The following is a 15000-nucleotide window of genomic DNA, read 5'->3' on the forward strand; positions in this document are numbered from 1 at the left end:
GTGCGTGCGTGCGTGCGTGCGTGCGTGAGTGCGTGAGTGCGTGAGTGAGTGAGTGAGTGAGTGAGTGAGTGAGTGAGTGAGTGAGTGAGTGAGTGAGTGAGTGAGTGAGTGAGTGAGTGAGTGAGTGAGTGAGTGAGTGAGTGTGTGCGTGCGTGAGTGCGTGTGTACATTAGTAAATGCATCTCTGTCTGTATTTGAGTTGACTGATTTCTTTGATAATGTGTACATTATATAGTGAATGTGTATAATCCATATGAAAAATGTACATTATAATTAACAACACAATTTACTGAATGCATTCATGTAACATGGACACCTCCCCCCCCCCAAAAAAAAAAAAAAAACATACATGCATACACAATTTCTGAACATAACTCTGCCATCAGAACCCCCCCCCCCCACCCCCTCTTATCACATACTTGCACCCTCTATCCCTCCTTTGCTTAACATATTCTTTCATTACACTTCCCCCCCCCCCCCTCCTCCCCCTTCAGCTGACAGACTCACTTCCCGTCAGCAGCCACGTTTTAATAATAGTGTAAAATAGAGTTACTGTTGTTGTGATTAAGAATATTATACAGTTTGCTCCTATGTTATTAAGAACTGTTTTTTTAAAATTTACACCAGTTAATTAAGAAGAGTTAATGTTATGTATTTTTCTAATTGATATTCTCATACACTTTAGGGGGAATGTATTAATGTTAGTTGTAATTTCTGTGACTTTCATAAATCAGCACCTTAATAATCTTAATGAGCTTCATTGCATTCCTGTGTGTGCTATGTGATTTCATACATGTATTGATTGGTAACCTTTGTTGATTGAAGAAACCCTCTTGGCAAATAGTTGTGAAACTGAATCATTTTCAGGTCAAATGAATTGTCTGTAAAAATGTAAGATGTTTATAACCATTGCAAATGGAATAATGATATATATACAAGACATGAGAACAAGTTTTGTCTATTTAGAAGACGGTGTTCAAAGTTTTGACTCCATTGTGATTTTTTCTAAAAGCATGTTAAAGTAAGGAATCATTCTCAGTGAAGCATTTGTTAAACATGTACTGTGGATGCAACCAAAAGACTCCAAAATATATTCAGTACTCAAGAAATGTGTTCAATGTTAACTGGAGTGCAACTAATGCAGAAAATGAGCCAGTTTTTTCATAAGTGGAGCAAGCTAGAAAATTATTAATAGAAAAGTCAGCAATAGTGATATGTTGGAAGAGTGGTTGAGAAGAAAGTGAATGCATTTAGGAGATTTAGTACAAAAAATGTACCCTGTGTAATGTAGATTGGAATTAGCATTGTAAATATGATACAGCTCATCCTGATCCACCTTTGTCAAGTGTGTTCAGCTTTTGATGATTGTGAAAGTGGTTGTTAAAATGATTTTTCTTTTATTTTATGAGAGTATTTAACAATTATTTTCCCCACAGTTAACCTGATGGTATTATTCACTGACCATTTGTATCTGCCATTCTTATCTTTGCAGTTTCTAGTTTGGCGCGATGCTATGAGGCTGCTCCCCCATGTGCTGGGTGGCTCTCTCACCCACTTCTTCTGTACCTGGAACTTGTCCTTGACTCAGTACTAAGTGTGCCACACCCAGACCAGAGCCACATGTGTGCGCTTAGGTGGATATCTGCCTGTGTGTCTGAATTTGAGTGTGTGAGTGCTTGTGAATGTGTTTCTGTTTTGTTTGTAGGTAAGACTAAATGTAAATACATGAGTGATATTGTATCTCTTGTGGTTTCATTGTTTGATAATTACATGCTAGTGCAGCATCATTTCTTTGAATGTATCTTTTTTTTTTTTTAAGAGTAGCAATGATAGCTTTTCACAACTTTGTGGCACATGGAGCAAAAATTCTGTTGTAAAGACATTTTTGTGATAACTTATGGAGATTTTAAGGCTCCTTGAGAAGAGGAAAAAGGTGTGCGTGTGTGTGTGTGTGCGTGTGCGTGTGCGCGTGCGCGTGTGTTTGCATGTGTGTATATATGCTACTAGGATATTTGAAATTATATGAGTCACAGAGTAGGCTGTAAGAACTTGCCATAAAATAGTTTTCAGTTTGAATTTCAATGTATTATTATTCATATGTATACCAGGATCCTTAGCAAAAGATTTTAAGGTCAGGATATAAGCAGTGGCAAATTTTATTTTAGTTAATCATTACATATAAACCTCAAGTAGAGGTTGATGGTATTCTTATGATTGTATTGTTAAACTTCAATACTCTTTTTGCTCATTTTACTTCAGAAAATATTGATATTATTCCTTAAAAATGAAGTGATGTTATGTATTTTTTTATGTTTCGTTGAATAACATTTCACTATATACAATTTTTTTCCTCTGAAACCTTCAAACCATCACTCAATGGACTGATTTTAATGCTTCTGTCATGAAGGTTTATATATATATATATTGCTTTTTTTTTCCCTTTTTTTTGAATTGTGGCAATGTGTGTAGATTTGAGAATAAATGTGCCATCCAAGGACTAAATGGTAGATAAAAATCTGTACAAAATAAATGAATATATGGCACTGTACATCCTGTTAGTATCATGGCATCATCATTGTCCATAGTTCATGAGGAACACTTCACCTTTTTATTGTACATCTCATGTTTAGGTAACACTTATAAATAGCTGATAAAAAGATCATTCATCTCATTTTGGGGGGATTCAAAGCTAGTACTTTCTTGTGTTGAGACTCGTGTAAGTTTTATTACCATTAATCTTTTAGAAATTGGATTACTATTTTATGGTTATTGTTTATTATAATAATTATTATGAATGAAGTTATTTTGCCATGATTCTCCATAGACTTTAAAATTCACTTTGTTCTTTATACAGGAAACATTTTAGAGGCATTTTCATTTTATAGGGGTTTCATCTCTCATATTCCATTTCCAAGGTTTGAAAAACATTGTAATTGTATAAATAAATGCCATATTTTGAAGAAAAGCAGTTTAATTAACCATTTGTACTTTCAACATTTATTTATAATACATGTAGAGTTTTATGAAAATAAAAAACACATAAAATTTCAATTTTTATTATAACATGGAATATTCACATTAGAATATATACAAAACTGTTATTTACACAAGTATCATGGCATTCTGTATCTTATTGCACACGTAAGGGACAGCACCCTCTCATTGGGGCAAGTTTGTTAAAAACACAATTTTTAGCATCCAGATGATGGAAAGAGTATTTTTATTCAGATACAAAAAACACTTTGTCCCTTACACATACAGTTGTGACACAAACAGGTTTCCCATTGGACTAGGTTGTCAGCAGGATTTCTTTTTAATTGAATCCTCACTTTTAATGGATTTATCTTTCATATAACCAACTGAAACTGAAGGTACCTATAAATGTATGAATATAAACATTCTTTTTAGGAAAAATATAATTTGTTCAATACCAAGATACAGAGCAGTCAGAGTAATTTTTTTTTTTTCATGAAATCTAATCTTATCCTTGCAAGTACTACATCCTTGAGATTAAAAGAAAGAAATCTGGCCCAATAAATTGTGATCATGCTAAAATGACACTGGCAAGGCACTGGTTTAGCCAGAAAATAGAACAAAGACTTTTACAAAAGTAAAAGATCAATATTCATACATTTCATTATCAGCACATACATTCTGCTAAAACAACCTAGTACCTTTGAGCAGGGTTCTCTGTCGAATACCAGACACGAGCCTATGAACAAAAAGAATTGCCAACTCATGAAACTTGCTTTCAATTTGGTTTCTCATATCTATCCTCCCCACCACAATCAAGCAACCATCGTAACTCGCCAAATGCTAACCCAACATGAATGGGCCTGGACTTTGAATTCCATGCAAAGAAATAAATACTGATACCTAAAACAAACTTATATGTACACAATCACATTATCAGGGGAGCGCAACTATACTATTCCATCAAATACTTTCTTGTTCAACATCTGTACTCTATTCTCTACACATTTAGGACTAGCATTGGGAATGCAAATAAAAAAAAAAAGTAAATCTAACAATATAGTATTAAGGAGTGCACATATGATAGAAATAACAAAACGTTTATAAAATATGCTAATTTACACAGAAACGAATCCATCCCAACACTACTATTGCGTGATCCCCTGAAAAGATCAATGCCAACACTTCCTTTAATCAGTCAGAAGTCGTGAACAATACGGCCTGGACTGCCTGCCACAACTGTGTCATCTTGTACGCTGGAAACGGAAGATGTGGGGAAGATTTGACACATGGCGTTACCTATTAACAGCATTGCGAATGATCAGTAACTCTCAACTTGAAATTGCACAAAGACGGTGTCTTTATACACATGTAGCATTAATAGATTTACAGCGGCAGTTCGATAACTCACATTTTTCCTGCTCTGTCTAGAAAAATATGGCTTACTAAACCACGTACCCATGTTGATGTAACTGATCATATCGCCCGACAGATTTTTATGCAATATGCTTTGCACACACATTCATACTGTAGAATCATACACACCAATTAAGGAAAGGGCTTCATACCCTTTACCCTTCACTCTATACAGTAGACTCTGTTGCGGCAATGTTACTTTGCTGCTTAATACAGCTGGAGTATCTTTAGCTTGTATTCACAATGCAATACCAAGATGAAAATAAAGCAGAGTATAAATACCTCACGTAAGTTGTAGAGCTATCGTGATTATATTAAAATAATCTGTCACTTTTACATACTAATAAAAGCTAACTACCAATAAATTGCATTGCTTCAAGAAACTGCTAAAGTATAACACTGCTAAACAAGATTTGTGCTATGTTCACCAACTAGGTCTACCATATATCTGAAATAACTGCTGTTACTTAACTGTGAAAAAGATACTTTAAAAGCAAATGCTAAGTTGAAACTACAGCATTAATTCTATAGTAGTGAAGATTTTAAAAGTCTGTTGTAATATCAAGGAAATTCCGCCACAAACCCTTTGGAATTCTTACAACACCATAAAGCTTGCTTCTGCATACCAATGATAGGCTAGTTTAATTGCAGACAATTTCCTGAAAATATTACATAGTATACAGCAGTTTCTTTCATGTTTGAAGTATGTATTTATACACACACAGAAGACGACACTTACTCCCTATTGTTTAATATTGTACTTTACTTGCCACTGATAGAAAATATTTAAAAATTACATACATGAAAGAGGTAAAGATATTTTTTTGTCTTGCCATTGATCCAAATACAGGATAATGCTATAGGATCCCTAAAAGAATATCTTTCAAGAAGTATGCATCTTCAAGCCTGCAAATCTACAAAGCTATTCTTTACACCTTGTCTCTTGGGCCGCCCGGAGCATGCCTCGCAACACACTTAGAGACCCCTTGATGATATGGAACACACTTCACTAACGCTTATTTACTGAAGCCTACAAGCCTTGAAGATGCAAGTTATCACAGATTTTCAACCGTGCCCATGACTACGAACGAGCACACTCCGAGACATTTTGTCCTGCTAGGTTGCTTAGCTGGAATCCATGAAAAATACCTAAAGCTTCATTTTCTTTTCCTAAGACTAGGGAACAAGGGGCCTTGCTGCTCTGCCCGCTTTTCAGTTAGAATATGCACAAATCTCCCTACCGGTCAGAAGATGTATGTTTGTTTTTATATGGAAAGCATTTTATAAAACGTTCTATTTGGACAAAATCTCAAAATATAAAGGACAGCCTTTCCATATCATAACAGAATAATTATACAGTATACGAACGTCCAAAAGGCATGGAAAGCACCACCACCATTGTCGTGTTTTGGATGCACCAAGCCACTTTACCCTCACGGTTTGGTTTATATATTTTTGTTACATACAAACATATCTGTGAATACCTGTGATACCTTTAATTTTTTGTAGGTGTTATAAAACTACGAATTGCACTGCAAACTCTTCTGGTTCCGCAAGCAGACATGCTACATAAATGGCAGTTTGTTGCAAGATTCAGTTCCTCTTGGAAACAGGATCAACTATGAGGAAAAATAAAAATGATTGGTTGAATACTTGGAGCAATCTGATAGATCTCAAATGAGGGCATAATACATGTGATGCATGTCGAGGGCTTTGACGATAAGGATAATGATAAAAAAATAGAATTGAGAAGCCCACTGCTGTTTTCGCAGGCGGCCCCGTGGTTCACGTCGAGGCCGCCGAAGAGGTAAACGTTGCAGGTGCTCGACGCCCTACAGGCCGAACAGACTAGGCGTGTGGGTCGCCGCGGCGGAGCCCGCCTTCGGAGACTGCGAGCGGTGGCTCGGTGATTGCAAGAACATGGTGGGGACGGTGTGGTCGGTGGGGTCTCTGAGCGGGTGGTCGCGCGGGGGCCGGGTCAGCCACGGGTGCGACAGCACGTCCTGCACCGCCAGGCGTCGGGCGGGGTCGCGCCGCAGCAGGGCCGTGATGAGGTGGCGCGCGCGGGAGCTCACCCACTCCGGCACCTTGAACTCGCCGCACCTGATCTTGGCGAACAGCGACGACGTGTCCGAGTCATGGAATGGATACCTGGGGAGAGAAAGGGAAGCGTTAGGCTTCGGTGTTTGCCTTCGCCGACATTCTCAGCGTCATCACTTCATGATATCAGCAATATGTTCCACACACCCACTCGGAAGGATCCACAAATATTCGCTACAACCCCCCTCCCCCTTCAAGCCCTGTCCTCCGGGAGTCCTTACCTGCCGACGAGCATGGTGTAGAGCATGACGCCGAGGCCCCACATGTCGGCGGCGCGGCCCGAGTACGAGGACAACGTGAGGATCTCCGGCGCGACGTAGGCGGGGCAGCCGTGCTTGTCCTGCAGCCAGTCCTCGTCGCCCACCAGGACGCTGTCCTCTAGGCTCTCTAGACACACTTGCTGTCTGTTGGGGAAAGAAAAGCGTCGTTAGATTTCCATACAAATAATAGTCAGAGATGGTGCTTCTTATCTTGATTACTAAAAGAAAAACAAATAACACTAATAATCTGGCATCGTTACTTCAACTTGACTGCTAAAAGAATATTGGAAAGTTGACCTTCATACATTTTTACCTGTATTTTTTGGGGGGGCAATCTCAACTTTATGTGCTATAAATTACCAACCCCATAGAAATTATATAATTTATGTAAACATAAAGTAGACCCCAAACTATCCACATATATACATTGGATAAAAAAAGAAAAGCTAATGTAAAGCTGCCTCACCGCCCTTAAAAAGTGACCGTGTTATCCCCTTAACGGCCGCCAAAATTAACAAAAGACAGAACAAAACACGCAAAGAACGCTCGTCGTCAAGGTTGTGCCGAGAGCGGCCGGCCAAAGATTACTCAGGTGCCTCGGCTCACGGAACCCAACCTGGGATACCGCAGGGCATTTCTCAAAGGCAAACACGCAGGCTCGGGTCTCGAAGTTACTCCAAGAGAAAAAAAAAAATAATCCACGACATATACAAACACACATACACAAGCACAAGCACAGACACACACAATGTCATTGGGTTCATGTAATGAGAGAAAAAGCATTTTCTCTCTTGCGTCATGTCGTAATATTTGTAAGTGGGATAGCACTGTGTTGAATGCATTACAAATCCAAGAAAGTCGGAAAGAAAGTGGTAAAACAAGAGAAATAAGGATATATAGAGAAAGAGAAGGCAAGATATAAAAAAATAACGAAAACAAAGAAATACTAAAACGATCGCAGAAAGACAGAAATCACGAGGGAAAAGAAAAAACCACCGACAATAAGAAAACGGCAAATGCCCCACCCACCATAACAAAAGTAAAAAAATAAACAAATAAATAAGAAAAGACAAGATCCCCCCGAAATCCGGACCCGACGCCTAAATCCGGCAGCGAGGGCGCATCTGAGGAGCCGCCTTTCCCTTCACGTGTTACAATACAAGGGGGTTGCAGAGGCATTTCCTTTTATGAAACAAATCCCCCCCTCGTGTTTGTCAACATCTCTGCCTTTACCCAACAACTTAATCACCAAGAGGAGAGAGGGGCAAGGAGGGGGGCAGAGAGGGAGGGAGGGAGAAGGAGAGGGAGAGAGAGATATTAAAGGAAAGAGACATTAAAAGAGAGAAAGAGACAGAGATAAAAAGACGCTATTACCCCCAACAATCGCCCAGCTCTCCTGTCCTAATCGAATCCACAACACCGTCGACCATACACGCACGCAGACGCACACGCACACACACACACGTCCGCCCCCGCCCCTCCCTCCTCCCCCGCGCGCTGGGCTGCAACATGCAACAGACTCCTTCTGCGCCGAAGCAACTCGAGGACTGTGATGCATTTCCTTCCAATTTCTCAAGCTTGTTGATCAACCGAGAACAAAGACGAAAGGAGGCGCGGCGCCGAGGTCCTGAGCGCCGCAGGAGTGTTGCGTATTTTTTGTCTATTCATTCGGATTCCTTATTATCATTACTATTATCATTACTATTATTGTTGTTAGCATTCTTATCATCATAATCTGTATCCTCATTCTAGCTATTATCAGTATTATCATAATCTTTATCAACATTATTGCTATTTATCATTATCATCATCATCATCTTTATCATTATCATTATTTCTATTCTTATTTTTGTTACGATTATGATTAATAAGAGAATCCCTTCATTTTATTTTATTTTCCTATTACACAATCCCCCGAACATATCGACGTCTACACCGGGCCCCCTCCCCTCCCCTGCCCCCTCCCCTCCCCTCCCCTGCCCCCTGCCCCCTCCCCTCCCCTCCCCCCTCCCCCTCGCTTATAAAAGGGAACGACATTTTTCTCCCGAAAACTTTTCCTTTTCCCTCCTTCAGAATCCAAGTATTTCCTCGGGTGTGGGACGCCGTGAGAGCGTGCACGGGGAGGGAGGAACGCGCGTGTCCAAATAAGGCGCGGCGGAGAAAAAAGAAGCAGGAGAGAGAGAAGAAAGAGAAGAATAGAAAATGAACAACATCCGAATCACGCAATACATCAACATCCGCGTCGGGGGAGGGGGGGGGGTTGGAGGGGGAGCCAAGGTAGGAGGTAATAACACGGGGGAGGGGGGGAGGGGCAGAGCTCGTGTCGCAACGTGACGTCACCTTGGCAGGGTGGCCGTGACATCCATATACTGCGTAATGGCAACGGTTATGTGTTGCAAATTTTCCCACTGCTGCCTCTCCCCTCTACCGCACCCCCCCTCCCCCTCGACGTCCGTCTGGGCGCCGCAGCCGATCCCGCCGGCGATTTCTAGGTTGCGGCGCGAGTTGCTGATCCGCGCAGCCCGGGAGGCCTGGCGCGCCCGCGCACCGCAGCCGCGCAATGCGCCGGGATTTCCATAGCTTCGTCATTACCTCCGTCGTGATTGGATTAATCGCCGTTGTCATTTTCATCGCTGGCATTTCAATTATGAACTTAATTAATATGGTTGTCTTCGTTATCATACAAAATCCCTTGAAATCAACCGAAGCGCGAGAATGCGTCAAAAGGCCCAAAAGGCTGAGCTCCAAAGGCGGCGCCGCGACGTCCGTCCGAGGGCGGCCTCAAGGACTGACGCGTGGAATCGCCAACCAAGTCATACGAGTGACAGGCCAGCTCGTGTCCCTAACCCATGACAAAAGAACGCACCTCGTGACAAACCACAAGACACCGAGTCCCTCATCCACCGCACGCCCGCTCTCCCCGCCTCCTCTGCCCTCCCCTCCCTGATCCCTCAACCCCACCTCACCCAGCCGTCCCAGCGAGCAGCCCCCCCCCCCCCCCCCGCCAGCGAAAGCCACGAGATCTTACAAGGGAATCGCCGTCGTCGTCGGCGTCGCCCGCGAGAAGGCCAGCGAGACAGACACGCCCCTCGCAGAGCGACCTTACCGGCGTCACGCTGAGAACTCCCGTGTATCTAAACTACGTCAGCCACTGCAGAAGCTGTTCCAGACTGGCTGACTCTGCTGACAATGAGGGGGGTGGGGAGGGGGAGGGGATGGGAGGGAGGGGAAGTGGAAGAAAGGACGAAGGGGAGGGAAGGGGAGGGGAGGGGAGGGGAGGGGAGGAGTGGAAGGGCAGGGGCAGTGAAAGCGAGGGGAAGAAACGGCGACAGGCACATGCTTCCCCTGGTCTTCGCTGCCGAGTCTCCTGTGAAAAGGCTTCGGAAGATCCCCCTCGTGGCGGAACGGAAGGTAATGTGATTGTGTAACTTTTTTTTGTCCTTTTTTTTTTTTTTTTTTTTTTTTACCAAAGGGGCAATATATTTCGGTAGTAACTTGGAAGCGAGTGAGAGATAGCAGAAAATAGAGAAAAAACGACGAGTATAAAGGAAAAGACAGGACAGAAGCAGGAGCGATATGACAAGAGCAGAAAACAGAACAAACGGCATGAGGGAAGGAGCATAACGGTCGAAACAGAAAAAGGAGAAGACGAGACAAGACAAGAAAACGAAAACTAAAATGAAAACGAAAAAAAGAAAAAAATGCACACAAACACGTACGTATCAAATCTAACAACATTCATTCTCCAGACAAATACCTCCCCCCCCTCCCCCGGCCCTTCCCTTGGGGGCCACAACAGGTCACACAGTATCACCGTTCCCCTGTCACGCCTCTTTGCACCTGTAAGCCCTCCTTTCCTCCCGTCCTTATTCCCACATTCATTCCCTTATAACAAGGTGCCTCCTTCAGAGAACTTGTGTTCTCAGGAGGCTCAGCCATTCTATTTTTATGTTGTGTATGTCAAACTGTTTTTATGTATATTGGCTAAATAAACGTTATCATTCAATCAATCAATCTCTCCTCCCTGTGTCATCCTCATTTCTTCTCCTTCCTCCTCATGTCTTCGTCTTTTCTTCCTTCTCCTTCGTCCCTTTCCCTTTTTCCCTTATTCCCTCTATCTTTTCCTCCTCCTCCTCCTGCCACTACAACCTTTCCCTTCCCTCCTCTCCTCTCTCCTCCTCCCTCTTGGGCGCTCTCCCTGCGCGACCTACATAATGTCATTTAAAAAAGTCAAGACATTACAAGTGTCCAACCTACATACATCCAGCAACGACCGTCGTGGATGCACGCAACCCCTGCTCTGGCGTTCATTTTCATTCATGCTGTGGTGTTATTTGCGTTCAGACTGATATCCTATTATTCAGTCTACCTCTCCCATTATCAATCAATCTATCTGCTTTCTCCATCTCCCCTTCTATCTACTCCCTTTATCAATCCATCTCCCTGCTTCCTCCATCTACCCTTCCACCTACTCTCTATATGTACGTCTATCTACCTGCAAGTTTATCTTTACACGCCAAGACCAACAAACCGCCAGCACGTCTATTTCAAACCCACGCCCAAACCGACTCACAAACACACGCACCGCATGAGACAGACTATCAAACGCCCGAGCTGTCTTCCCAGCTTGCTCTCCGCGCCATGTCCTTATTCATCGCACTCATCGCCTCCTTACTGCTTATCTTATCCCTGGGCCCCGTTCTGAGGAGGGGAGTGTGCGTCTTGATCAGCAAGGGCGAGGATTTCCGAGGTGTTACGACACAGCGGATGTATGTGTAGATAGTGTTAGGGAGCGAGTGGCACCACTCTACGTAGTGTAAGAGGGTGTGAGCAACATGTGTAAGAACTGTTAAGAGGGCTGTGAATGACATAGTTTAAGGTGATGAAGCACTCGCGTCGGTGAGATGAGTGTCTTGGTTTATTACGACTAGAATTTCTGTCGTCGTCACTACTTTCATGCACTAATGATCCTAATTCGTCCTTTTAATCTGAGTTCAGTCGAGCATCCAGCGTCAACTCGGCGTCAGCATGCCATTGAAAGGACACGTCCCGCGGCACAGCGACCGAGCGGGTCGGGTGCACGCGTCCTTCCCCCAGACCTCCATGACAGTCATGCATGCTGGGAGGCGGTCATGTGGGGCTCCGAAGGCAACGGAGGCACTGATGAGGAAAGTAGGGGGTGGTGACAATACTCCTCCCTCCCCCTCTTTCCCTCCCTCTTCCCATTCCCATTCGTCACTGCGAGCCCTCTCCCCTCCGCCTCCCCTTCCCCGCTGCTGCCGTCCCCAATCTCCCCCTCCCCGCTCCCCCGTAACATCCAGGTTAAGGTTACCGATCGGGTGTGACGGCCACGGGACACCGGGAGCCGCGCCGAACAGTGTCGAGGTGAGGCGCGGCGGCGACAGCCAGCCAGGCATGCACGCTCGCGCGGCGCTCGCTCCTTCGAGCTCTCGCCCGCTTGCTTGTGACATTTCGCTCACAATAGAGTATTTACGTGCGCGTGTGATGTTGCGACACGCCCCGCGCGGGCTTGCTCCACGCCGCCGCACGGCCTCTAAATGTGTCATTATGTGCGGGTTGAGGTGGGCGGGAGTGGCACTCCCGGGGTTGGGGGTGAGGGGGGAGGCGCTGGCGGCAGGTGGCCCTTAAGCCTTTGCCGCCGCGCCCTCGCTGGGTACAGACGCCACGGAGGGAGCAGCGGAACGGCCCGCGAGGAGGAATTCCGGCAGGCGCCGCGCAGCGCGAGGCGGCGTGGCAGGGGAGCGGCGGCGGCAGAGGAGCGGAGTGACTGAGAATCCTTATGTAGGTGAAGGTTGGCGGCTGACACCGAGGCCGCGCGTCCGCTCCCACCATACCGCATCTATAACAAATTTACCGCCGGAGACAAGGTTAATGCTCACCGCTCACTCGGCCGTCGTTGCTCGCGCTCGCCCGCGCGCAGCGTTGCATCTCGGAGCTAATGTTGTTGCAGGTATTGCGTCGCTCGGGTGGCCGCGAAGAAAACATTTCGCGGAAATGGAAGACATTGCCTGCAGACGCACGAACGCCAAACAATCAGTCCAACATACAAATACATCCTCCTCCTGCACCTCCTACCTCCCCCTGTACTTCTTAACTCCTCCTCCTGCCCCCACCTCCTCCTCCCGCCCTGGCCGCCGTGTCACCTTCCTCGGACGCTCTCTGCAGCCTAACTTTCCCTCGCGCGGGGCGGCGCGCGTGCGGGCTCTCGTGTTACTCTGCTGCTCTTGGAGTTTGACGGGAGAATGTCTAATTGCGCCGAGTGTGGGACGCGAGGCACGGCGCCTCGGGATTTCTCCATCTGATGCGTAATGGCAGTTGGCGAGGAAGATGATGGCAGTAATGATGGCGACGACGCCGATAACATGAATGAAGCCTCGCTCAGATTCCTGGCGAGGAAACCTGCACTCCTCCCTTGAACCAGCTGCCCGATCAGCAACGCCCTGGCTGTCACCCATCACGCCCTCCCCGCCCTCCCTCTCCTCTCTCCACCCTTTTCCTTTTCCACGAGTGTGTCGCAAGCTTCCCTTTTTGCATCACTCTCAAACACACCCTGACTGACACGGCCGCACACACGTGTACACTCTCTCCAATTACATTTGCACACTTCGACTAACTACGCTGATGAAATGCTTGCTCACCTGTATCTCCTATCCCATGCCCCCTTCGGAGACCTCTCTTTCCCTCTCTCCTTCTCTTTCTCCCCCCCCTCTCTTCCCAGTAAAGCCATATCGAGAGGCCATGACGTGATGCTGTTCATATTTGCAAGTTGAAGAGAGAAAAAAAAGGGTCGAGACAATAAAGGTGAAGAATGCCCCCCCCCCCCCCCCTTTGCGAGGATTCCAGCTCCCTCCCTTCGCCGCTCCTGCGATCTTGGCCTTCTCCCCCCTCTCTCCCTTCTCCCCTTCCCCTTTCGCACCCCTCCCCCCCATCCTCCGAGGCGTTCCAGCACCGTTTTCGCGCGTGGGCCTCCCCGTCGCCGCCAAAACGGGTTTTCGCGATAGGATTCAATAAATTCAAGGGGAGGCCACGGCAGCCATAATTACAATTGCGACAACCGCGCCAGGTCTGCGTTTCATCACCGACCCCTGCCACCGTCACCAGCGCCGGCCGCCAGAGAGGCAAAAACACCCTTATCGCCGCCATGCACACGGGCCAGAGTCGCGTGCGAGCTCCGGCACACGCGTCCCGTCGCGCGCCGCTCAATTTCCGGCCTTGTGTACCCCGGCCATAAGGGCGCTGTTACCTGTCCGTTTCCTTCGTATTGCACCTCACATATGAAATCGTTTGAGAAATAGTATCGGCAGTGTAATATCAAGAAATAAAAGAGTCGACAACGAAAGTTTTGTAAAGCTAAGGGAGACAGGAAAGCAAACACATCTGCTTCATACTCACTTTCTTTAGACTTTCTCTTGTTTTCTCTCGACTAACTAGTCACCCGAGTGAAAAATGGAAGAGGGGTTAAGAGAGTGGGTCTCGAGCGCGTCCGCCTGCTGGACGGTAGCAGTAGCAGACATGCATAGCAGAAGTTGCTGAGAAAACCACGAAAGGGGAAAACGCAAAACAAAAACACACACACACACAAACATACACACACACACACACACACACACACACACGGGGAATTTAATCTCGCATAAACAAGCAAAACCGTTATAGCGCGAACCCAAGAATCGAGATAAACTGCAGCTGCAACTGGGGCGAGGGGGGGGGGGGGGGGAGGGGGGCAGAGTACAAAAGCGAAGGCGTCGCAAGGAACAGATGAGAATGGAGAGACAGGGGGATGGGGGGGGGGGGGAATCAACAGGGAGGGAGGTCAGTGGGTACGCTCAAAATAATAAGGGGGGGAGGGGGTACAGGAGGCAGAGTGGGAAGGGGGGTAGGGGGCAGGGAAGAAAGGAGAGAGGGAGAGGGAGAGTAAGAAAGAGAAAGAGCGAAAGAAAAAGAGAAAGAAAGGGAAAGGAGAAGAGAAAGAGAGAAAGAGAGAAAGAGTAAGAAAGAAAGAGAGAAAGAGAGAAAAAGAGAAAGAGAGAGAGATGAGAAAGAATGCACAGAACTGGAACAAGAACAGCGAGGCAGTGAGTTGTCATCTCTTAGACAGAAAAGAGGTTACGGAAGAAAGCTATTGTGTGAATTGACAAACTGCACGATGGACAGACGCGGCGAATAATATAAAAGGGGACAAGCACAAACAATAAAAAAGGAGAAGAAAAAAAAACGAAGTAAAAAATGG

At 45.7% G+C, this 15000-nt stretch overlaps 2 protein-coding genes across 3 annotated transcripts in view; one reads left to right on the forward strand and one right to left on the reverse strand.

Annotated features, from left to right (window-relative positions):
• Positions 1-2965, forward strand: part of LOC125048311 (serine/arginine repetitive matrix protein 2-like) — a 27305-nt gene extending 24340 nt beyond the window's left edge. The window contains exon 7 of the mRNA XM_047646966.1: positions 1493-2965. The gene's annotated coding sequence lies outside the window, so the exon portion shown is untranslated. The remainder of the gene's footprint in view (positions 1-1492) is intronic.
• A 75-nt stretch (positions 2966-3040) lies between these two features.
• LOC125048309 (tribbles homolog 2-like) overlaps positions 3041-15000 on the reverse strand; it is an 85491-nt gene continuing 73531 nt past the window's right edge. For both annotated transcript variants that reach the window (XM_047646961.1, XM_047646962.1), the window contains exons 4-5: positions 6711-6893; positions 3041-6540 (exon numbers count right to left, since the gene is read on the reverse strand). In XM_047646961.1, the coding sequence (XP_047502917.1) occupies positions 6222-6540; positions 6711-6893 (502 nt within the window). In that variant the 3' untranslated portion in view covers positions 3041-6221. The remainder of the gene's footprint in view (positions 6541-6710; positions 6894-15000) is intronic.

The sequence above is a fragment of the Penaeus chinensis genome, chromosome 43 (genome assembly GCF_019202785.1).
Source record: "Penaeus chinensis breed Huanghai No. 1 chromosome 43, ASM1920278v2, whole genome shotgun sequence".
Lineage (NCBI taxonomy): Eukaryota > Metazoa > Arthropoda > Malacostraca > Decapoda > Penaeidae > Penaeus > Penaeus chinensis.